We start from the raw sequence: 25,575 nt of genomic DNA, 5'->3' as shown, positions 1-25,575 counted from the left end.
GCTACCGGAGTTCAGACCTCATTCATCTACACTGACGTCTCTGCACCTCCTACTTAATCAGTTTTCCTCACCCCTCCTATATCAAAATACTGCAAGGCTCTCTGCATCCTTTACCTGATTATACTCCAGGGTACTCTGGTGTCTCACCTCAGTATACTGCCCCCAGTAGCAGACATCCATGTGTCTTACCTCAATATACCACTGGGCATATAGTACCTCATCTATGTTCAGCCTTAGCATGCACTTCTCACTTTCTATGCATGTCCTTCTACCTCAATATATCACAGGGCACTCTTTACCTTTTACCTCCCTGAATATACAACAGGGCTCTCTGCTCCTCATATCCCAAAATAACTAGACACGAGGAAACTGTATAGGGGCACTAAACACAAGGAAACTATATAAGGGTGGGGGATCACTAGACACCAGGGAACTATGTAGGGAAAACAGGGTGGATCATTAGACACCAGGGAACTATATAGGGAGGAGGAGGTGCCCCGCTAGACATCAAGAAACTGTAAAGGGGAAAGAGTGGGCCAATAGACACCGGTGAACTGTATAGGGGAAAGAGTGGGCCAATAGACACCGGGGAACTGTATAGGGAAGGGAGTGGGCCATTAGACACCAGGGAACTGTATAGGGAAGGGAGTGGGCCAGTAGACACCAGGGAACTGTATAGGGGAGGAAGTGGGCCAGAGGCCCCGGAACTATATAGGGGAGCCACTAGACAGCGAGGTTGGCCTGTGACTTGGCCCTAGTTTTCAATTTTGGCACACTTTATATTGGAGTTTGACAGCCCTAGTATAAAGGAAGCCCATAACATTCACAAAAGGGGGCAGGATTTAAACTTCCATTCGGCTCCCCAGCCGTGTAACTACAAAGCATATTCGGAAGCTGAGATTTCTGAGGTTGTGGACCAGCACATCTAGGATGGCACCATATTAAGCAGACTCCATGCCTGCAATAAGTACACAACTGTCAATCTCACCTTGTTATCTAAAGCTGCTATCTCTTGCTGACTGGAAGTGGAAAGAAGGAAGGAATTCATCTGAGTCTTGAGTGTATCATCTACTTCAACATCAATATCATAGCATGCGGTCTTCTTCTGGTCATTTGGATCCACACTGTAAAAAGCGAACAAAATACAACAAATGCATAGCATTAGAAAATGTTGCAACCCACAAACGTCATTGCCAGTAACAGATTCAATTTCCACCCTGGTTTCAGTATAAAAAAAATTAGTGCAAGAGGTCCATGGATCTACATTTATGAAATACAATTAACCAGATGATCCACATTAACTGGTTAACTCTAACCTACAAAGCTAGCCACAATATTTCTCCCTATACTTCTTACTAGTTCCCAAATACCGCCCCAACCCCCGCTCTGCACATTACCACTTTCTGTTGTCCTCTAGAATCACTTCCTCACATATACAAGACTTCTCATGAGCCTCTCTCCTCCTCTGGAATTCCCTTATGCCTGCCTGGTGCACACCATGAAATTTCCAGTTACATAGATGGTTTGAATAGATTATGTTCGACAGGTCCGATCATTTCAGTATAGAAGTCATCGGAAAATTGATCAGAAAAACTATCGGAAATAATCAATTTGACCCGTCTATCTGATGGGAAATTGCATGGTGTGCCAGGCATTACAGAAGACATATTGTCACTCTCCAACCCCTGTAACATTTAAGCACAATATTAAAAGCTTATTTTTTCAGACAGCCTAACCTAGGCCATTTCTCTTTCAGTCTCTGGCCAAGCTGTGCTTCTAGCTGAATATAATCTTAAAAACGCACCACCTCTAGATAAAAAACCCTTATGTATAATCCCACCCAGTTTCCTCCCTATTCCCTTCAACTGGTATCTCGCAAGGGCAGAGTTCTCTCTTTTGTGTCCTGTAGGTAGCTGTATACTTACTTTGTAAAGGCACAATGTATTTATCACTGTAACAATTATGTTATTTACTAACTATTGCATACCAATGTCTATTTTAATGAACTCACTGCAAGAATGCTTACCTAATGACATGATTGATGATGATGGGCTCAGGTGGCATGAGTAGGGCATGGAGTCTTTGTGGAAGCTCGGAAAACTTCATCTTCTGAGATTCAAAGATCTGTGGAGACAAATCACACAGCGCAGAGAAGATTACCGGGACAAACGTATACAGAGAGATTTTAGGTAAAGTACTGAGGAATCACCCTTACCTGCTGCAGGTATTTGTCACAGATTATGAATTCTCGCTCATGAGGGTCCTGAAGTTTATGTGTTTTAATGTACTGCCACAGAGCTTGAATGATGACTGGACGAGTCTGTGTGTGAATACCGAGAAGTCGAGCCAGCCTGGGATCAAGCTTAAACTGAGGAGGCTGGAAGAATAGAAAAAAATAATGTGAAATCAGGTTTATTAGGGTTACTATGGATGGGAATGCAGAGCTGCAGTACATCTGCTTGTTTTACGACAGCAGGCAGGCCACCCAATGGAGAAGCAACAATACTATTAAAATTTCTCCAGTCGTAAAATGGAGAGGAGAATGAACAGAGGTCATTGATGGGGAGGGGTAGCCTAGAGGATAAGGGGTATGTGAGGGCAGTTACCACTGTACACCTTTTAGCTTAATCAGTCAACAAAGATGCAGTTGGCCAACACACAGTGCTGCTGGCACTCGTATACACAGAGAATTGTTAAGGCCTGGACCCAAATTTCCACCCATTTTCCTATTATCTGGGTTAGGTACCACACAGTGTTCTGCAAAGGAGTCATTATGCCAACAATTTGTTCTCTAGAACAGACCTTTTCAATAACATTTTCAATGTTTTCTCCCTGGCGGTCTATTAAAACCCGCCAGGGGGCAGCAGGGCAGTTTTTACTTTTTTTTTTTAAATCATGTAGCGAGCCCTGGGCTCGCTACATGATAGCTGCTGTGCAGCGGCATCCCCCCGCCCTCTTCGATCGCCTCCGGCGATCTCCGATCAGGAAATCCTGTTCAAAGAACGGGATTTCCTGGAGGGCTTCCCCCGTCGCCATGGCGACATGACATCACCGACGTTGTGACGTCATTGGGAGTCCCGATCTACCCCTCAGCGCTGCCTGGCACTGATTGGTACGGGGTCCGGGGGGGGGGCGGCGACGGCTAATCGGAGCGGCGGCGATCAGAGTGCACACGCAACTAGCAAAGTGCTAGCTGCGTGTTGCAAAAAAAAATTAAAAAAAAATTACAAATCGGCCAAGCAGGGCCTGAGAAATCCTCCTGCGCGGCATAGAAGAATAAAATACATTGAATTCAGTTCCAGGTCAAAGAGTTCACTTCCTGAGTGTTGTCAGGAAGAAAAAAACAAAATCGCTGGACAAAAGCACTTACCGTATATACTCGCATACAAGCCGAATTTTTGACCCCCAAAAAGGGGGCCAAAAGTTGGGGGTTCGGCTTGTATGCGAGTCATGGTGGTCCGCGGGTCCCCCCCCTCCGCTGGGTCCCCCGCTCCCCCCATGGCCGCCGCCGCTATTACCTGTCCGCATCTTCTATTTCAGTCTCCGTGCTTGTAAACATTCAGAGCAGCGCGCCCGGCACTGCTACTGTGACGAGGCAGGAAAGAGCGCAGCTTCCTGTTACTATGGGAACCGCTCTTTCCTGGCTCGCCGCTCGTCACAGTAGCAGCGCCGGGCGCGCTGCTCTGAATGTTTACAAGAACGGAGACTGAAATAGAAGATGCAGCCAGGTAATAGCGGCGGCGGCCATGGGGGGGAGCGGGGACTGTACTGGCTAAACTGGGGCACTTAACTAGCTTTACTGAGCGCTATACTAGCTATACTGAGCGCTATACTGAGCACTATACTAGCTAAACTGGGGCACTATACTAGCTAAACTGGGTCACTATACTAGCTATACTGAGCACTATACTAGCTATACTGAGCACTATACTAGCTAAACTGGGGCACTATACTAGCTATACTGAGCACTATACTAGCTATACTGAGCACTATACTAGCTATACTGAGCACTATACTAGCTATACTGAGCACTATACTAGCTATACTGAGCACTATACTAGCTATACTGAGCACTATACTAGCTATACTGAGCACTATACTAGCTATACTGAGCACTATACTAGCTATACTGAGCACTATACTGAGCACTATACTAGCTAAACTGGGGCACTATACTAGCTATACTGAGCACTATACTAGCTATACTGAGCACTATACTAGCTATACTGAGCACTATACTAGCTATACTGAGCACTATTATACTAGCTATACTGAGCACTATACTAGCTATACTGAGCACTATACTAGCTATACTGAGCACTATACTAGCTATACTGAGCACTATACTAGCTATACTGAGCACTATACTAGCTATACTGAGCACTATACTAGCTATACTGAGCACTATACTAGCTATACTGAGCACTATACTAGCTATACTGAGCACTATACTAGCTATACTGAGCACTATACTAGCTATACTGAGCACTATACTAGCTATACTGAGCACTATACTAGCTATACTGAGCACTATACTAGCTATACTGAGCACTATACTAGCTATACTGAGCACTATACTAGCTATACTGAGCACTATACTAGCTATACTGAGCACTATACTAGCTATACTGGGCACTATACTAGCTGTACTGGGGCACTACCTACCCATACTGGACACTTTACTAGCTATACTGGGACACACTCGGGGAATAAGGCGGCCAGCATTTCCTACCCCCGGCTTATATGGGGGTCAATCATTTTCCCCTGGTTTTTCAGGGAAAAGTTGGGGGGTCGGCTTATATGCGGGTCAGCTTATATGCGAGTATATACGCTACCAAACTGTTAATCACTCTGAAAGCAAAGGGGGGGGGGGGGGGGGGGGGAGAAATAAATAAATAAATAAAAAATCGCTTTTAAAAGCACAAAAGCACTTAGCGTTTGCGCTACCGATTTATAATGTGAACTAGACCTAAGAGAATGTTTCTTTTCTCTCTGTTTAAACTCTCAAGATGCATAAGGCAACCTAATATTTCTTTATGCACATGTAACGTGGGTACAACAAGAGAAAGTAGTGTGCTGGCGCTAGTGATTTGTGTGAGTTGACATGCGAGGGCCTTGTCATAACTCTGGGATCCAAGAGTGAAGAGAGTTTTGTTCACATCATAAAAGTTACTCAACTAAAGCTGTTGGCTGCAAAATTTTGGGAAGGTTTGTTCAGCCCTCGAAAGATTGTTACACATACCTGATAGTCAAGCATCAGCAGGACAGTGCATCTCACATTGACGTCTCCTGGACGCTTGACCTGAAACCCGTCTGTCTCCTGAGTGGTTGGCGTCCGGTGCCACTGCAAACAACAACATGAGTAATATTTACATTACTTCTATATTACCTCAGACAATAATACATTTACCACCTAGTATATTTAATTATAGGTTATGCCAAATTTCAGTGTATCATTAACTACAGATACACATTTAAGGCTGATCAGAGAAGTGGAAAAAAAAATTATATAAAAAAACCACACACAGATGTGCAAGTCCTGTTTAAAGTGAACTTTTTGTGATGGTTTATGGACTGAGGAATCGTACACCATGAGTGGCCCTTCCCGTCTCACTAGGCTGCTCCCACTGACCAAATGTCACTATTTCCATCTATGGAATATTGGCGATAGGGTTAGCGGACACTAATTTAGTGACAGTTTGCCAATGAGACCAGCTTAGTGAGGGAGGAAGGGGCATCCCAGATTTAGAACTGAGGCTCGAGTCTTACAGCAAGAACAGATGGTCAGGTTCCCTTTAAATATTTAAAGGACACCTGAAGTGAGAGGGATATGGAGGCTGACATTCATTTCCTTTCAACAATACACATTGCCGTGGGGACACGCTGCTGTGAAAGAAGACGACGGGGCATGGAGGAGAGGGGCGGACCGGGCAAGATAAAGACCGCCGACCGGCTGCAAAAAGCCCACAGATCGGCAGTGGGCTGTGGACTGGGGGTTGGGAACCCCTCATTTAAAGGACATCTAATGTAAAGGGATGTGGAGGCTGCCATATTTATTTCCGTTCAAGCAATAACAGTTGCCTGACATCCTAATAATCTTTCATGCTTCAGTGATATCAGGATCACACACCTGGAACAAGCATGTGGCAAGTCCAGTCAAACAGCTGATCTGCATGCTTGTTCAGGGTCTATGGCTTTAGAGGATCAGCAGGATAGCCAGGCAATTTGAATAATTTAACCCATTAGCAGCTTCAATAGAGTCATCTCGTTGAGATAAGTGCACCGCTTTTGACCTCAGTTAGCAGAATTCTGTGCTGTAAATTCTTGCAATGCTTGTATCTCCCTCTCTGCTAGCAGAAAATATAGGAACTGAAAGCAGAAGTCCTCTATTATGGTCTCACCGCCCCCTAGTGACAAGTGGCCATAAATGCACATTACAGCAGTACTAATTAGATGCAAGGAAATCTAACAAGAAATAAAAAAAAATTGCTAAAATAAATTGGCCAGGAGCATTTGCAAGCCTCTAAATAAATTGGCTGCTAAAAGGTTAAAAGGAAATAAATATGGCAGCCTCCATATACCTCTCGGTTCAGGTTCCCTTTAAGTAGGCACTTCTAGATGGTTGAGCATTGCTGCACAATCAGGTCCTTTATACAGTAGATTTGTACAGAAGCATGTGTTTATCTCTGTAAAGGAAATACTGCCAAACACTGTAGATGCCGACTTAAGGAAACAATGGCAGACAAATTGTCATAGGACACTAGAAAACTACTGAAGAAAGGAGAATGTTAGTTTCACAGAAAACCTAACAGATTTTAAACATCTACTTGTGAAGGGAGGACAGACCATGCTGCAACAAAGCATTACTTCCTTTCAGAAGTCGTTCAGTTGTGAAACCAGGCAGTGAATGTACTGAACCTGCTCTGCTGTCCTCAGATAACCCAAACATGACACAAGGAGAGCTCTGCCGCTCTGGCAAAAGGCCAGGCTCTACAGTCTGAGCAGACGTACAGTATATAGGAAAACGCGCAAAGTCATTATTTAGTTGACACCAGAGCTTTAAAAAAGGAATCTGTTAGGAAAGCCATTACCTAGCATAGATAAAGTTCCATTCAGTAGTGGAGTGGCCTCTGCCAGACTCCCAGAAGCAATGCCAGTTCAGGCAGAGAGATGCTGCACAGCAAATGTTCTGTGCTGATCACACTCACCTAAGGCCCCGTTCACACTGCACGCGTTTCCAGCCGCGTTTTGGAAACGCGTGCAGGAGGCCGACACGCACAACATCAGACAGTGCATAGAGTGCACTGTCTAATGTTCACACTGCATGCGTTCCGGACCTGTGCAGTCCGGAAACGCATGCTGCACGCATTTTTTTGCCAAAACGCGTGGCTGTCCCATTCACTTTTCAGTGATGAGATCAGCCACACAACGCATACAAACGTGGATGGCGTGCGTTCGTATGCGGTGCGTTCCGCATGCGTGGCCGTCCGTGTTTGTAATGTGAACGCGGCCTAAAGAGGTACTCTGCTCATAATGCTTAACCTTTTATGCAAAGAAGCAGGGATCAAAGCCCCTGACTAGAAACGATCAATGAGATGCAAATATTTTGAAATCTTGCAGGATTATGTAAATTCAGCTTAAAAATGGACCAATCGATTTAAACCCAGGTGGGACTTGATTGGTCCATTTTCAAGCTGCTTAAATTTGCATACAAATTTACATAACCCTGCATAAACTCTGCATTATTGGGGAGGGAGGGGGGGACTGGTTGGAATTAAGTGCTAGGCACCACCTGAAAGGGTTAAGGGTTAGGCATAGGTAGATCTAAGGGTTAGGCATAGGTAGTGTGAGAATAGGGGCCCCGAGTGAAACTTGCACAACACCGCTCTTGCGTGGGCTCCTCTCGCCACTGCTGGTGTCCTGTTTCCATGGTTACCCAGCGGCGCCTCCAATGACGGTAGAGGTGCCGCCGGAAGTAACCATGGCATAGAATGCAGCAACAGGAGGCGAGCGGGCCGAAAGGAGTCCGCATTAGAACGAGTATACAATCAAGTCACTCTGCCTGGGCTGGACACTACCTGTATCTGGCTACTATACTGTCTGCAGGAGCACCTGTACTTTGCTACCTACTGAGGGCACCACCTGTACCTGGCAGCCTATATACTGCAGCACCTGTAGCTTACTACCTATACTGAGGGAACCACCTGTATCTGGCTACCTATAATGCAGCACCTACATCTCACTACCAATACTCAGGGCACCACCTGTACCCGAGTACCTATATGCAGCATCTATAGCTCACTACCTAAACTGAGGGAACCACCTGTACCTGGCTACCTATATACTGCAGCACCTATAGCTCACTACCTATACTGAGGTAACCACCTGTACCTGGCTACCTATATACTGCGGCACCTACAGCTCACTACCTATACTGAGGTAACCACCTGTACCTGGCTACCTATATACTGCAGCACCTATAGCTCACTACCTATACTGAGGGCACCACCTGTACATGGCTACCTATATACTGCAGCACCTATAGCTCACTACCTATACTGAGGGCACCACCTGTACATGGCTACCTATATACTGCAGCACCCATAGCTCACTAATTATACTGAAGGCATCACCTGTACCTGCAAACTATACTGGGGCACCAACTGTACCTGGTCATCTATACTGCAGCTCCTATAGCTCGCTACCTATACTGAGGGCACCACCTGTACCCAATTTCATATGTTAACCGAGGACTACCTGTATTTTGCTAGTATATGGCCCCACCCACTTTTCTGCTGCAGCGCTCACTTCAGGGGGCGGGGTGTGTGTTGGTGTATGGGGGTTTCGATGGAGGATTCATGTCAGTCATGGGCTGCTTGGGGCCACCAAAACCTTAGCTGCAGCCCTGAAAAAAATATGCCTTAAGGTAGCCACTAACCATATAATTGACTTGTTGTTCAAACGATCGATTGGATCGTTCAGGACCACTAAGGGCCAAAAATCTAACCAATCCCATCGGATTAATGAAAATCGATTACATATTTGGATCAATCCTGTCGATCAGATTTCTTAGGAGATTTTTGTCTGTTAGTAGTCCTGAACAATAGTTTCCAATAGATCATACGAATCATCGAAACAGCAAATTATATCGTTATTGGCCACGTCAAGCCATCTGCATGCCACTGGCTCTGCTTTGAGGACTAAATAACCAAGTAAATACTCTAGCGAACAGTGCCCTCTAGTGGCCGTCACCAGTAACATTTGTGAAGTAAAACTTGAAGAGCACTGCTGGATCTCATTGGATTAGTTGCAGAATACAAATAGCTTTTGTAAAAAATATATTTTTACTGTCCTCTAAAATAATGTACATGCCACAAAAAAATGTATCCAACTATCAACCTGTAACCCAGTGAGACACTAACTAAAATAAGTAAACCGCAAGTTAACTCATACAGGCCAGATGGTTCTCAGCCAAGGCAGACAGTCAGGACCACCTCTGTTGAGTATTTAGCATGTGAACTGCAGCCAAGGTGCCAGATTATCTCAAGCTGAGCGCATTGTTCTCCACCTAACCCCTGCTGATGGAGGCTGCTCAGTTGTGACCTGTGCTGTTGCCACTCCACTTCGCACCATAGCAACCAAACACGTCAAAACTCTGTAGCCTAGTGATGTATCTGTACAGCACTTGGCCTCGAAATTTTGCCTGAGGGATGATCCCTGCAGGTGACCATAACTGTTGGTGTACAAACCCTTGTCATTCCTTGAGGTGGCTTCTATATCCTCCCCCTTCTCCCAGTGCACCCTCCAGTCCTCCTTTACACACACAACATTATGCCCAGCACATGTGTTACATGGCAGTCAGGGTGTGGCCACTGCCAACCAAAGACTGGTAAGCAATGATTCCCTACATCATGTCAGAGAAGGGAGCAGCATAGGGAAAATATTAGAAATCTACAAAACAATTGCAACAAAATGCTACAATATGCTATTGAAATGTGGCTCCAGAAAGTTACAGAACACAAATACGTACCTCCACCAAATGGTTATCTGGCCCATACAGATCCTTATCCAATTCAATGACTAGAGACTTGAAAAATGAAGAGAATTTCCTCTTCTGTTTGGTGGCATCATATTTGGGTAAAGCTGCCTGTAAAGCAAAGAGTCATAATGCACATGCAGCCATTGTCATACGAGGTTTAAACAGGTCATTCTACGCAAACATAAAACAGGATGATCTGGTAGAGTCAGATTAAAAAATGTGCCTGTGGGGAAGGGAAAGTAAAGAAGGAGTTTGCAGCATCCAAGATGGTGTGTTCTTTCTCCTGAGCCATTATGCTTCTTGAAATGGGCATGGCTACTGCATTCTGGAGGAAGAATTAGAACTATCTGCATTCTGAAGATGTAATATACTGTAACTGCTGCATGTGTAGAATAATTTCTGCTGGGGAGGCATTTTATAATGTGCCACTACTACAACCTGGAGAATATTAGAGAACTAGCGATATGGAGTGCGCTACGCTGCACAGGTCATGATGGCAGGACTTCCTGTGTGAAGGCAGCTACCAGTCAACAATCCATGTCACGAACACAAGGAGCCAGCCAATGAGCACTGTGGCCAATCAGCACCACGACCATGTTGAATGAGCCAATCAGCATTGCAGCCAATCAGCGCCACACTCGTTGCAGCCAATTAGTGTGAGGCAGGAGGCAGCATGGAATAGAAGGACAGACAGACATACAGTGGCCAGCTTGGAAATTATTGTAGATGTTAGGGATCACTGACACTTTTCTGTGTGTGCAGTTAATGTGTGGCATTTTACTGCATCATAATAGTTTCAAGTAGCAAGACTCCATAAGCCCTGAAAAGTGTGAGCAGGCCCTTACTAGGTAGTTGCTAGTTTGACAGTTGTATAACAAAAGCATGGCGTATATGGATCACAATTTTTTGGGCCATTAGGCTCCTGTGATGTGAAGTCGGGCAGTTGGAAACGTCTGTAATGGACCTTGGAGTATAAGAGTCCTCTCCCAGCATGCACGCTGTGATCACATCGCAATGTAACGGTGGTGAAAAGTCATATAGTGTGTTAGACGAGCAATGCAACCATACAGTGTGGCATACAGTACTACAGTATGCTTTACAGCCATTGTAAACGCACTTGTCTGGTATACGCACATCATGTGCAGTACTGTCTGACGGGACTTACTGCACTACACCCAATGTGAACGTACCATAGAAAAATCACTGCATCGGGTTGGGATGCAATTCTATTGTCAATTCCGATGGAACACATCAGACGCAGTGTGAGAGGACCCTAAAGGTTACTTTCCAATATTTCAAAATGTGCTGGAACAATCGCTGTCATACACTTTATCTATATAAACTGTAGATGGCACAACTGCAAAATGGAAGATTCTTATTTCAAAGTTAAGCACATTATATCCTACTTACATCCTCAAGGAGACGTCCTTCTACACGCAATTCCCAGGAGGCCACAGTCCCTTCGCCATCTTCAATATCAGACTTTGCAGGGTTAAATGTGTTTGAAATAAAGATACGCAGTTTCCGTTTTTGCTACAAAACAGAGAAGGAAAAAAAAAAAGCTGAAAAAAACTGCCAACTGTGTTCTGCAGGAGAGTGGGTTACAGGAGCCAAACACACCTTGATCGGTCTTTTCAAGGCCTCCTGAATATCAAGTCGTTTCCTCATAATTGTCTGGTCCAATTTTCTCTCAAAAGCCAATAAATCCATGTAAGCCTGAGACTCCGGTACTAGCTCCCGAATCTGTAGACAAAAGCACATCAATTACATTGTACACAAGTCCTGGAACCTGTTTTATTGGTAGTCCATCATTTCCTCAACACTCACCCTCTGAGGTAGAATCTTATCAGCCATCTTCTTCTTTTTAGCACTTCAAAATTGAAAAAGAAATTAGATCAGCAAAGATCGTGACTTCCCCCTCAAGCACAGAGCACGAACACTCACAGATATTCCTAAGTGATGGCTCCATAAGTCACCACTACCTTTGAGGCCCAAACAGAGATTGGGCTTTGTTCCACTTGGGCACACAAAGTTGATGAAACCCCTAAATGGATAACATTTAACCTTATATTTTTTAGTTTAAAAAGGAGGATTTACAAGAAAAATCACACACGTCTAGGTCAACATTTTTAGCCAGCCACAGATAGCTTTATAACATTATTTGAATATTCTTTATTATAATTGTGCAGGCTTCGTCCCTAATGCTGGGTACACATGATGTCTTTTTCCGCATGTATTTTCAGCAGTGGATTTTCAGCATTAAAGAGGAGCTGTCAGCCATACTATCTCAGAAAAACAAAAACAAACCACATATAGAAGTAGATAAATTGTTGCTCTATCTACATTACATATATATTGCACTTTCCACATTTTGATTTTAGTGATTTTTCTATAGTACCCAAAAAAATCCTCTTAGCATTTCCCATTTTAACTGTGGCTATTTTGAAGCAAATCCTGATGTCATTTCCTCCCTTACGCTCCTCTGCCTGATTTGCCTGCTCTTCACTATGGAAAGAGCATTGTCTCAGCATGAGAAATATTGGCCAGAGAGGAACAGAGGTGTGGGAGGGGAAAATAGGAGGGGAAAGAGGCTTCAGTCAATCAGGCTGCATTAGTTAAGTCTGAGGGGAAGTAGAGAAGCAAAAAAGGACAACCCAGCATGCCCTGCAACTTCCTTTGTGTGTATCAAATAAGAGTCAGGTAAACTGGGGAATGATCATTTATCAACAAGAAAAGTAATAGTGATTTTAACTTTTGGATTGCCTGGTTAGCATCCTTATTACTTGTTTACCAGATAAAAATAAAGAATTGATTTTTGATTTTATGCCCGACAGTTACACTTTAAAGTGAACCTGATGTGAGGTATGTTGAGCCTGTTGTATTTATTACCTGCATGCTTATTCTGGATCTGCGGCTAAGGGTATTAGAGGCAGAGGAATAGCAGGACAGCCAGGCACTCTGAATTATTTAAAGGGAACCTAAACTGAGAAGGGTTTGGATTTTTCTTTTTAAAATAATACCAGTTGCCTGACTCTCCTGCTGATCCTGTGTGTCTAATACTTTTAGCCACAGCCCCTGAACAAGCATGCAGATCAGGTGCTCTGACTGAAGTCAGACTGGATTAGCTGCATGCTTGTTTCAGGTGTGTGATTCAGCCACTACTGCAGTCAGAAAGATCAGCAGTACTGACAAGCAAGCATTTTTCTTTTAATTTTTTTGGTAGTGCAGGAGGAAGAGAAACATTTAGGGGGTTGTCATTGCCGTACCCTAGTGGTAAGTTTTTCCCTCACTTTGTCTCCGAGACCAGTGTTCTCCCCAGGCTCTTTTAGCCGGGTGCTCCACCCAGCTAGTTTTGGTGAGCACCCGGCTGTCATCTGCTCATCTCCTCCTCTGCTGTAAGCAGAAATGTGCAGAGGAGCACTGGCCATGCATTCTCTCATCACGCCCCGTCCGGCTACTTTTTCATGCCACCCGGCTGGAAAAATTTTCTGGGGAGAACACTGGAGACCACATGGAGGTTTGGGACTTTGAGGCAGGGAACACACTTGCCAGTTTTCGTATGCGTTTTCTGCACAGAAAAAACGAAGAACTCGTGTTAATCAATTGGCTAAGTTCAAACTTAATGTGTTTTTTGCGCGCAGAAAAAAAACCTGACATCTGCATCAGGATTCTGCCCATTTTGTCAGATTTTTATATCAATTACATTAGCTGCTGTGAAAAAAACACACGCTTGTTCTGCATAGAAACACACTTGGTGTGCAGAAAACTTACGCAGAAAAACGTGCGCAGAAAACTGAAATACAAGTGTATCCCCTGCCTATATGGAACCCGAGGTGAGAGTGATATGGAAGCTGCCATATTTATTTCCTTTTAAACAATACCAGTTGCCTGCCAGTCCTACTCATCTCTTTGGCTGCAGTAGTGTCTGAATCCCACACATAAAACAAGCATGCAGCTAATCCAGTCAGACACAACTCATCTATATTTTTGTTCAGGGTCTACAACTAAAAGTATTAGGAGGCAGAGGATCAACAGGATAGTCGGGGAACTGGTATTGTTTAAAGTGGACCTGAACGCTTGCACAGGACAAAGGAAAAACAGAGAAATGCACCCTGTATGTATTTAGATAGTTTAGCCTGTTTAATTCCCCTTAATTTGTCTCTAATCACAAGTTGTAATTTGTTCTCCGTGTCACATGACTGCCATGGCACATAAGCTCATTTGAAAGCACAAGCTGTTAACAATATGTCTGCTTCCATGAATCAGGAAGTAGAAACGGTTGTAACAAAAAAGGAAATAAATGTCAGCCTTCAAACCTGTAACGTAAAAAAGTGGCCCTGGGGGGTACTTACCTCGGGAGGGGGATCCAATCGAGGATTCCCCCGTCCTCCTCTGTCCCACGGTGGTCTCACTGGGCCCCTCAGAACAGCAGGCATGTAAAATATTTACCTTTCCCGGTTCCAGTGCAGGCGCAGTAGCGGCTTCGATCAGGCGGAAATAGCTGATCCCAGTCGTGTCTGCTCTACTGCACAGGTACAAGTTGCCTGTGCAATAGTGCGGACCCGATTCGGATCGGCTATTTCCACCTTAGCCCATCAGAGAGCCGCTACTGTGCTGGAGAAGGTAAATATTTTAGCGCCTGCACCACAGCAAGACAAATTGGCGACTATGGTTTCGGAGGGGCCCAGTGAGACCACCGTGGGACAGGATGACAGGGGAAGCCTCGATCGGATCCAAAGTCTTCCCCCTCCCAAGATAAGTACCCTCCAGGGGCACTTTTTTACGTTACAGGGTCTCTTTAAGTGACAAGGAAGTGAACAAGCACAAAAAAAAAAAGAAAAAAAAACACTCGTTGAGGAACATTGTGTCCAATTCTTCTCCGCTCTTACTAAAATACTCAGGTCACCGTGGAATTGGGCTTTAACTGATTAGCATTCTATTAGATGCTGCACTCATTTTAACCTCAGCCAGCAGAACTCGCTCTGCCTACTGATGTCATGCAGAACAGGCAGCAGGGAGAGGTTATAGTTACCTGTCCAGACATTCGGCTGACTTCTCTTCATCCACCCGTGGTGTTCCCTCCAAGCATCCTATTAGGACTTCCAATCACATTATTACATGTGATCGGAGCTCGAAGGAGCTCGCCTTCCGGTGGCGGAAGAAAGGTGATGAGTCTCCCGCAGATCATACTTTAAATTAAGATTGGTCAATCACTGACCAATTTTATCACCTTCATGTAGGATGATGATTAACAGATATTGAATACAATGAGCAGATTGTGTAGGTAAACCCTCATATTACACAGAGGTGGTGTGGTGTGCAGCAGAAAAAAATGTAGATGGTAAAAGTGTGAATGCGGCCTTAAAGGGAACCTGAAGGGAGAGGTTTATGGAGGCTGCCATATTTCCTTTTTTTATTGCCTTTTTATTTCCCGTCGCCGGGATCGTCCTGCACAGGAGAGAAAACCCCATACTGCGCAGGATTCTCCTCGCGCACGGCCAGGGCCGCAGAGGCCAGCGACAGGCTCAGTCGGCGAAAAGGAACGGACCCGTAGCGGGGGACCAGATGATAGTTTTGTACCGGCGTGGGCACAGGATGTCTGAAGGCGGCTGGCAGAAGCCCTAGATTTACGGGTTTCCTTTAACTACACCAGATGCCTAGCTGTTCTGCTGGTCTATTTGGCTGCAGTAGCACCTGAATCACGCCAGAAACAAAAATGTCAGAAACATCTGATCTGCTGCATGCTTGTTCAGGGGCTATGGCTAATAGTATTAGAGACAGATCAGCAAGATAGCCAGGTAACTTTTAATGTTTAAAAGGAAATAAATATGGTGGCCTCCATTGACCTCTCACTTCAGGTGTCCTTTAATGCATTTGTGTGATCCACACAGACTTAAACCACATTAGAACCAGCCCACTAGAGAAATGACACATGCTAGTGGGTGTTGTATGGGTCAAAATAACAAATGACCGCCTGTTTTATAAACTCAGGCATCTGTGACACATACTGTGTAATGAAGGGGGCACCGTAGCTTTAAAACTATGTTAGGGCTGGTTCAGACGGACGTTTGCAGAGCGTTTACAGCCAGCGTTCAGGGCTTGGTGTTAAACGCTCCCATTCAAGTGAATGGGAGCGTTTGTACCAAGCTTTCAAGCGCGTTTACACAAACGCGGCGTTTGGGTCCCGATTTTCCCTGGCGTTCAAGGAGCCCCTGGAAGCTACATGTAGCTTCCAGGGGAGGTTAACCGCGACGGCTAATGTCCCCCTAGGGGAAGAAAAAACGCGACCGCATCCAAACGCACACGAACGCTGCTGAACGCGACGCCAGCAAACGCAACGCCTCCAAACGTCCGTCTGAACCAGCCCTTAGGCCTGAGACGCACTGAGCACTTTTCTGACCATCAGTGCTGTCAGTTTGTTGTTTTTTTTTTAATTCTCCCATTGACTTGCATTAAAGTTGTGGTAAAATTGCCACGATTTTTCAAAAATCGCAATTGCGGCAACTTTACTGCAATTTTAATGCAAATCAATGGGATTTAAAAAAAAACGCACAGACGGTGAGAAAAGTGCTCACAGTGTGTCTCAGGCCTTAGTCAACTGCAATGCGATACAGTGGGCAACAGCGGGGTGACTCAAATGGACAGGAGTTACCTGTGATTCCTATTTTGAGCTGCCTGTTGCTGAACTTGCTGTATTTGCTGAGGTGCCGGGCGTTTCCGGGACTGGTCCATGCCAGACTGAGCCATCCCTGGCCGGGCAGCTGGACTTCCGCCGTAACCTGGAGGTCCCATGGCTGGCCCCTGAGGAGTCATCCGACTACCTGGAAGCATCCCCGGTCGCTGCAATGAAGCAATACTCATTAGTTAGTGTACCGTGTGCTCTGAAGGAAAACTATATTCATTTTTATCAGCTTTTACTTTTTTTTAAGTTTTTTAAATGGGTGAAACATGTTTGCTAAACATTTTTTTTATCTCCATATTACTCAGTTGGCAACATTTCTGGAGTTTCAAGTAACTAAGGCCACATACAGACATCAGACCATAGTCTTTGGAAACTGAAAGATCACAGACCAATCTTACCACCCTTCCTGTAGTATAGGAGCCATACTCTACACAGTCTTTTCTATGGAGCTGAACTCCACATCAGAAAAAAATCATTGCAAGATGCTGCACACACAGATGCTGTACAGACACAAAAGATCAGTATCTGCAAAAGATCTGTTCCTGCCAAAAATCCATTCCTGCAAATTGCAATGATAGTCTATGAGATCTGCAGATCATCATACACACATGATTTAACTGACATTCATCTGCAGATCAGATCCACCAGGATGGATTTTCAGATCTGCAGATGAATGTCAGTTAAATCATGTGTGTATGATGATCTGCAGATCTCATAGACTATCATTGCAATTTGCAGGAATGGATTTTTGGCAGGAACAGATCTTTTGCAGATACTGATCTTTTGTGTCTGTACAGCATCTGTGTGTGCAGCATCTTGCAAAGATTTTTTCCTGATGTGGAGTTCAGCTCCATAGAAAAGACTGTGTAGAGTATGGCTCTTATACTACAGGAAGGGTGGTAAGATTGGTCTGTGATCTTTCATTTTCCAAAGACTATGGTCTGATGTCTGTATGTGGCCTAAGCAGTAGCTGACTACCTAGACACCTCTGACACTGAGGTCAATGGAAATTACAGCCTCTGCAAGTAACCACACAGAGCACCTGAGGTGAGACAAATTTTATAAGTTACACATACCTACATAAACTGTAAGGTCACCCAGATTCTCCATGTCCCTTTATTGTGCCAAGCCTCTCCTCTGTGCTGCCGTTGTATGTTCCAGTGGGAGCAGGGCACATGCTCTGCCCAAATGGCTGTGCAGAGCATTCACAGCCAAGTGTTCTGGTGCATGGTTCAGGAATATTCAAAATTACGCATGCCCACGACACTCCCAGCAGCGGCTGTTACACACAGCAGGGCAGAACCGTGCACAAAGAGGACACACAAGAGTAAGCACTAGTCTAGTTTAGGAGACTCAGCATGCAGCTACTCCTGATCAAACTTTTAATTAGATAGCACTGACCGTGACCCCTGGGGGTGGTGGCGGGAGTTCACTTACCCATGCTGCCGCCTATAGACGATGCATTCTACTTGCGGTCGAAATAGCTCCATTACTTCCTCCTTCAAAACCGGGAGGAGGAAAAAGGGGCGTTACGTAGACCGCATGGGCTATAGGCGGTGGCATAGGCAAGTTAACACCCCCCCCCCCCTCCGCCATAGGCATCACTACTCTCATTTGAGCCAAAACCGAGCCAGGCTCAGAGGATGAGATCATCCAGTGATGCTGTATATACTACTACAAGATGCTAACTAATGAGTATTTTTAGACTTCCTAAACCCAATACAATATCAAATACTGTAGATTAAAAGAATTTACATTGCTTGTGCTTAGATTTCTCTCTATTCGCACTTTACACTACAGAGCGGAGCCTCCCCTAAAGTGAAATGGCTGGCACCCAGTCTAGCATGGGTTCCTATCCAGTACCGGACTGCCAGAAGTTGTGTGTGATACAGCAGAGATGTGCTCTACCACAGGGCTAGGACCATTTCTGGGAGACTGGCGTTGGCAGGCACCAGCGCTGGCTGAAAGCCTTGGCTATGACTGATCACAGCCATTCTAAAACTGCTGTTTAAATAGCAAACCATGTGCGTAACTTGCTGCTAGTCTAGAGAGGAAAACTTAACTGTTTACAGAAAAAAGGTTGGCCTAATATTACAAGGAGTACTCTTTTGAACATTAGAGGTGCTGCTTATACACATCAACAATTTCAAACAAAGGCACCCAAATCACAATAAAAACAGCATATTTCGGCCGGCAGCAATAAATTACTGACTGAGCGCCGCTACAGCCATAATTCACATTGTGGCCTATGGTGGCGCCTGGTGTGCCCAGATTCCCAGCGCTTTTTTTTGCCTGACTCATCGCCGGGCCCCTTTTTTAGTCTGCGGACGCACTACCCTTTTTGTATTAGGAAGAGCGGCTTCGGCTTACTGCGCAGGCACAACTGTACTCACTCGGTACGGCTGTGAAGGGTCATGAGAACATACCCAACAAACTCTTGTAGGATATGTTCAGGAGGTCTGTGTATACCAATGGTGGAAGTGATGAGGACACAGGAAGCCTCTAGGTAAGTATGTTTTTTTTACTTACACTTCACCTCGGGTACACTTTAAAGCAGACCTGTAGTGAGAAATTCACTTAAAGGGGAACTGAAGTAAGAGGTATACGGAGGCTGCTATATTTATTTCCTTTTAATCAATACCAGTTGCCTGGCAGCCCTGCTGATCCTCTGCCTCTAATACTATTAGCCATAGCCCCTGAACAAGCATGCAGCAGATCAGGCGTTTCAGACTTTAAAGTCAGATGACAAGACTAGCTGCATGCTTGTTTCTGGTGTTATTTAGATACTATTATTGCAAAGAAATAGACCAGCAGGGCTGCCAGGCAACAGGTATTGATTAAAAGGAAATAAATATGGCAGCCACCGTATACCTTTTACTTCAGTTCCCCTTTAAATTTGATACTCAAGAAGAGGAAAGGCTCTAAGCAGGGATGCTCAAATTCGGAAGATACCCGGATAGTTGCAATCCGGATATCTCCCAGTAATGCTGTGCGGGCTGGGCGGGGGGGGGGGGGTCAAGCTTACCTCTCTGACATCTTCTTCGCTCGTCCCTCGGCGCCTCCCATGATGCGGTCCACGCGGCGGTCACGTGACTACAAACACTTCCTCCTTCCGGGTTGAAGGAGGAAGCGTTTGTAGTCACGTGATGCGCGTGGCCCGCATCGTGGGAGGCGCTGAGGGACAAGCGAAGAAGACGTCAGAGAGGTAAGCTTGACCCCCCCCGCCCAGCCCGCACAGCATTACTGGGAGATATCCGGATTGCAACTATCCGGGTATCTTCCGAATCCGAATTTGAGCATCCCTAGCTCTAGGTAGTATAGAAACTTCCTGTTCCTCAGTCCAGCCCGTTGTTCCTCCGCTGTCAGTCGGTAAAGAAGTTTACCTGAAAACCTCTTTGGAACTACTTCGAGGATGCGTACATCGCTAGCATACATCCGTGAGTTCAGACTCAGGCCTGGAACCCACTATAAATTGCTATCGCAAGCATTTTTAATGAGCGTTTTGTAAGCTATATCTTGAGCATTTTCTAGCGATTTTGAAGCGATTTTAAAAAGTGCAAGCTTTTTGCCAGCGATTGTGTAGCGACTTGCGATTAACAATTTTAATTCTGAGTGGTCCTTTTAATTTTCATTTTTTTACAGTGTGAAATTAAAAACCGCTAGCAAATCGCTCTGTGTAGGTTTGGAAGAACGATTACGCCAGTGTTTATATACTTTACATTGCAGAAACGCTAACGCTCAAAAATGCTGCATATCTTGCATTTGAGATTTTGGTAATCTCAATCGCTCCAGTGGAATTTGGCCCGTTCATTAACATTAGCTGAGCATTTGGTGGAATCGCTAGCATTTTTAAAATCCTCCATAAACGTAAAAAAAAAAAAAACAGACAAAAAAAAAAAACCATACTAGTGTGTTCAAGCCCTCACGCACGTCCAGTACAATTCACTCATCCTCAGAAGTACGCGAGGACACAAGTAGCTCTGAAGAGTTGTGCGATCTTGCCAAGGCCGAACAGCTTTACTGACTGACAGCGAGGAACAATGGGCCAAACAAAATGTAAAATGTTATGTATGCATATCCCATCACCCTGAGTTACATCTACCCTTTTTTATGTCTGCCAATAAAGGTCTGTTGTGCTTTCTGTGCCAACAATAATTCCTGGTACGATATCCTGTACTTGGCGAATACAATCTAATATGATGGCTTTATACTACCTAGTCACAACCGTCTTTTTAGGCAAGTATCTAACCAGATGAGAGTTTCCTCACTTCAGGTTCAATTTAAAGTGTACCAGAGACCACTGAAATGCAAGATTTTTTTTTTGATTTTTTTTACCCGGGTCTTCCACTAGCCCCATAAGCACGTCTGAGTCCCTTGCCGTCCTCCCTCGGTCTGCCTTTCAGCCGCAATCTTATGCGCATGTGCGGACATCCCTTGCATGCGCAGAAGACCCAGACTGACATGACTGAGTCTGTTACCATGGCTGATCGCGGCTTAACAGCAGATGGGAGGAAGGCGAGGGACTCGGACGTGCTTATGGGGCTGGAGGAAGCTGCAGGTAAGTAAGAAATCTTGCCTTTTACTGGTCTCTGGTTTACTTTAATGCCTGGTACACACCATGCAATTTCCCATCAGATAGATGGGTCGATAGATCATTTCTGACAGATCCAATCGGATTTCTGATTGTTTTCCTGACCACTTCTATGCAAATCGATCAAAAAAACGATCGGAAATCAGATGCGACCTGTCAGAAATTATCTATTTGACCCATCTGACGGGAAATTGCATGGTGTGTACCAGAGACGAAGCACCCTCATGTATTTTGCCACATATATCAGTGGGAACATTACAGAAAACACCTACCCTACTCTGTTTCATCTTTTACTGCTCAGCCTGCTTGTTATCAGCCCTGATAAAATCCCCTACTGAACATTCAGTTTGGCTTGCTCAGGAATCATCATAGCCGAGTCTGTCTTCTCTGATGTCTTTCAAACCCAAGCCTGCCCCCTTCTGGCTCTGCTATAATGACTCAGCTATAATGATTCCTGAGCAAAGCCAGACAATGCTCAGTCTGGGATTTTATCAGGGCTGGTAACAAGCAGGCTGAGCAGTGAAGGATAAAACAGAGAGCAGGGTACATGTTTTCTCTAATGTGCCCACTGATATATATGGTAAAATACATGATGGTGCTTCGTCTCTGGTTCACTTTAACCTCTTCTCTACCACTACCACAGGTTTTTTCCCCTTCAAAAGCTCTTCCCATTCATTCGGTAATAACTTTATCACCAATTATCACACTGAAATGATCTATACATTATTTTTTGTGGGAAAAACTAGGCTTTCTTTGGGCAGTACTTTATGCTAAGAATGATATTATTTTATATGCATTTGACAGGGGAAAATAAATAAAAATCACCATTTCTCAGCTTTAAGCCATTGTAGTTTAAAAATAAAAATGTGCTATTGTAGATAAAACAGACATTCTATTTGCCTATTTGTCCCGGTTATTACAATGTTTAAATTGTGTCCCTAGTACAAAAGTATTGCGATACTATTTTATTTTTGGGTTAGGGGTGAAGGAGTTTCAAAAATAATGAAAATGTATTTAATTTTTCTATGGTAAGTGAATAATGGTGTACTTGGAAGTAGTTTTACTTTTTGACCACAAGATGATGCTATACGTATTCTGTTTTCTAAAAATAGAAAACAGAACCAAATATTTACATGGGTTTATAGGCGTTTGTAAACAAGGACGTAGAAAAGCGTGTCAGAAGTTGCCAAGGGCTCTTTCACATCAGAGCTTGCGTTGGAGAACGCTCAAAGCATACGTTTTGTTGTATGCGTTTTGATATGCGTTGCAGTGAGTGTGCGTTTTTAATCCGTTTTCAATGCGTTACAGCACATAGGAAAACGCAGGTAATTTTTTTTTCTTTTAGTTTTCAACTTTCTACATTGTTCCTCTGTTGCATTCTGGGACTGATTGCCTGCGTTAACGGATTAAAAACGCGCATAGTGTGCGTTTTACATTGACTAACATTGTAACGCATAAAGCTAGCGTCGGCCGAAAAACTGCGCCTGGGTGCAGTGTAACGCAATGCACAAAAAGGCTGCGTTATATGTGAAAGCTAAAATGAAAGTCTATGGACTTTCATTTCACCTTGGGTAACGCAAACTTTACCCGTTGCGTTGAAACGCAGAAAATCTGCCCTAATGTGAAAGAGCCCTAAGTGGTTAAAGGTAACCAGAGAGAAAAGATTTGTTAAAATAGAAAAAGATTTTATACATACCTGGAGCTTCCTCCAGCCCCATACGCACGGATCGCTCCCACGCCGCCATCCTCCGCTTTCTGGATCCGCCGGTACCGGGCCCGTCACTTCCGGCGGACGTGGCCAATTGTCCGCATCACAGGGGCTCCCTCCATACCCGTACGCATGCGGCTGCGCAGTAGGCAGCCTCATGCGTAAGTATATGGAGGGAGCCCCCTGTGATGCGGAGAATTGGCCGCGTCCGCCAGCCGACTGGCGGTAATGACGGGACCCGTTACCGGCGGATCCAGGCAGCTGAGGAAGGCGGCGTGGGAGCGATCCGTGCGTATGGGGCTGGAGGAAGCCCCAGGTATGTATAAAATCTTTTATTGATCCTCTCTGGTTCCCTTTAAGGGCTCTTTTCCACTGGCTGCGATTTTCTGCTTTTTGTGCATCGCTTGTGATCTGTAAAGTGCAGAGACACAGGCTTGCTGATAAACATTGAGCCGTTGCATCTCTATTAGTACAATGTGACTGCTACACAATTTTACCCGATTGTAAATGTCAGGGTCTAGTTTAGGGGATCCAGCAGGAAACCTCATAGGGAAATTCCATTAACGTGATTGGGTGAACAGCACCCTCTCGAGCTGCTAGGTTTCCTATAGGTTATAGTATTCAGCCAATCACAATGCTTCATGCTGTAGAGGGTGCTGTGATTGAAGAACTGTTCCCTATGAGGTTTCCTGCCGGGTCCCCTAAACGAGACTAGCATCGGGCTATTTCCCACTAGCAATGCTAGTAGCAATTGTGCTCAATGAAATTCTACATGTACCCACCGCACGCTTTGCCAGTGCAATTATGTCATCTGACTGGTTTCAGGAAATAGTAAAAAGTGTGGGAACATTCTTGGCACCAGTCTAGAAGACCCAGCAAGAAACATAATGGCAAACAGTTCTATAGCAGCACCATCTACTACACAAAGCGTTGTGATTGGCCGAATAGTGTAGGTGGTATTTACTACAATCTACCTGGAACCTAGCAATGTGAAAGGGTGCTGTCCACCCAATCACATTAGTATGAGACTTACTGCTGGGTCCCCTAAACTAGAATAGCGCCAAAAGCCCTAAGGCCACGTTCACATTAGCAAACGCGGACGGCCGTGCGTTCGGAACGCAACATATATGAACACACGCCATCCGCGTTTGTATGCATTGCGTGGCTGATCCCATTCACTGAAGTGAATGGGTCAGCCGAGCGTTTCTGCAAAAAATTTGTGCAGCATGCATTCCAGGACCGCATGCAGTGTGAACATCAAACAGTGCAGTCAATGCACTGTCTGATGTTGTGCGTGTCTGCCTCCTTCACGCGTTCCCGAAACACGGATGGGACTGCCTGCAGTGTGAACGGGGCCTAAGGGCCCATTCACATTTGGGCAAGTAGCAGACGTTTACCACTGATCACTAGCGCTTTTTAAAGTGCTAGTGCAATTCAAAGTATATCGCAGTGGTCTCACTGCCGTGATCACCTGTGAGTATCGGTAAACACATTGCATAGAGCGCTTTTTCGTGGTTTTTGAGCAATTGCGATTACAATGCTAAGGAAACTAACCACAACTGCTAAAAAAAAAAAATTATCACAAAAAAAAAAAAGTACAGTGAATAATACAAGTTTATTGCATCCAAATCACTGCTGCAAAATCACTAGCGCTAATTGCTAGCATTTTTCGATCAGGAGTGTAAATGGGCCCAAAAAGTAGCCATACACTCTGAAATAGTTTCAATGGGTTAGATATTAGATTTGATATACGGAACACATCAAATCTAGTGAAAATCTGTTTAAACTACTGCATTTTAATGGATATTAGGACTGTAGGAGAGATGCGTGGTGCAACATAAAGCGGTGGCTCCACAACTCAGCACCCCCTTTACACTCCCGCCAATGGTAGCGTCCGCACTCACAGAACGGGGCTTGGGCACACATAACTTGGGGGAGGGGTGCTGGCTCTCTGACCTCCATTCTGACTTACCGGATACGCGGCTCCAGGCATTGGAGAGCGGTACATGCCCTGACCCGGGGCGGGGCCCATCCTCACAGGAGGCCCCGGCGTCCCCGGGCCCATTGCAGCCGTAGCTGGCCCGGATCCCCCGGGAGTCACTGACTGGAACCCAGCCCGCGCCGCCATCCCTCTGCAACAATGGGGCCGGAAGCGGAAATTCCGTGTCACGCAAGGGGGCCCCGACAAACTCAAACAGAGCTTTACACGGAGTAAGCGGCGAGAAAGAGACAGGAAGTACCTCAACCGCCATTTTGGATTTGGGAAAATGCTAAAAAATGAGTCGTATGCGAGCAAATAAAACCTATTGTTTATATGAGATTGTCCATGTGGTTGGAGGAGGGGTGATGTAGTGACATCAGGAGAGGATCAGTTTCCATGTGTAAGCTTAGGGCTGGATCGTTGCATTACTTGCACTTCCTGTCCTGACCTAGTACACAGAATTATCCATGATACAAGATCATGGCCAGCCAGAGATTTCACATAATCTGCTCGTCTTCCAGGAGTAACTAATTATCTCATGCCACTTTCACATGTGGGGCGGAATTTAAAGGGC

The 25,575-nt window shown here is 45.0% G+C and overlaps 1 protein-coding gene across 1 annotated transcript in view; it reads right to left on the bottom strand.

The window, feature by feature from the left end:
* SMARCD1 (SWI/SNF related, matrix associated, actin dependent regulator of chromatin, subfamily d, member 1) overlaps positions 1–25,202 on the bottom strand; it is a 33,552-nt gene extending 8,350 nt beyond the window's left edge. The window contains exons 1-10 of the mRNA XM_068267257.1: positions 24,993–25,202; positions 16,692–16,879; positions 11,867–11,909; positions 11,660–11,782; positions 11,450–11,572; positions 10,031–10,147; positions 5,243–5,344; positions 2,216–2,377; positions 2,027–2,124; positions 989–1,124 (exon numbers count right to left, since the gene is read on the bottom strand). Coding sequence (XP_068123358.1) covers positions 989–1,124; positions 2,027–2,124; positions 2,216–2,377; positions 5,243–5,344; positions 10,031–10,147; positions 11,450–11,572; positions 11,660–11,782; positions 11,867–11,909; positions 16,692–16,879; positions 24,993–25,148 — 1,248 coding nt within the window. The 5' untranslated portion in view covers positions 25,149–25,202. The remainder of the gene's footprint in view (positions 1–988; positions 1,125–2,026; positions 2,125–2,215; positions 2,378–5,242; positions 5,345–10,030; positions 10,148–11,449; positions 11,573–11,659; positions 11,783–11,866; positions 11,910–16,691; positions 16,880–24,992) is intronic.
* Between the last annotated feature and the right edge of the window lie 373 nt (positions 25,203–25,575).

Source organism: Hyperolius riggenbachi, chromosome 2, assembly GCF_040937935.1.
Source record: "Hyperolius riggenbachi isolate aHypRig1 chromosome 2, aHypRig1.pri, whole genome shotgun sequence".
Classification (NCBI taxonomy): Eukaryota; Metazoa; Chordata; class Amphibia; order Anura; family Hyperoliidae; genus Hyperolius; species Hyperolius riggenbachi.
Note: the sequence above shows the minus strand (reverse complement) of the source record. Positions and strands in the feature narration are given on the sequence as shown.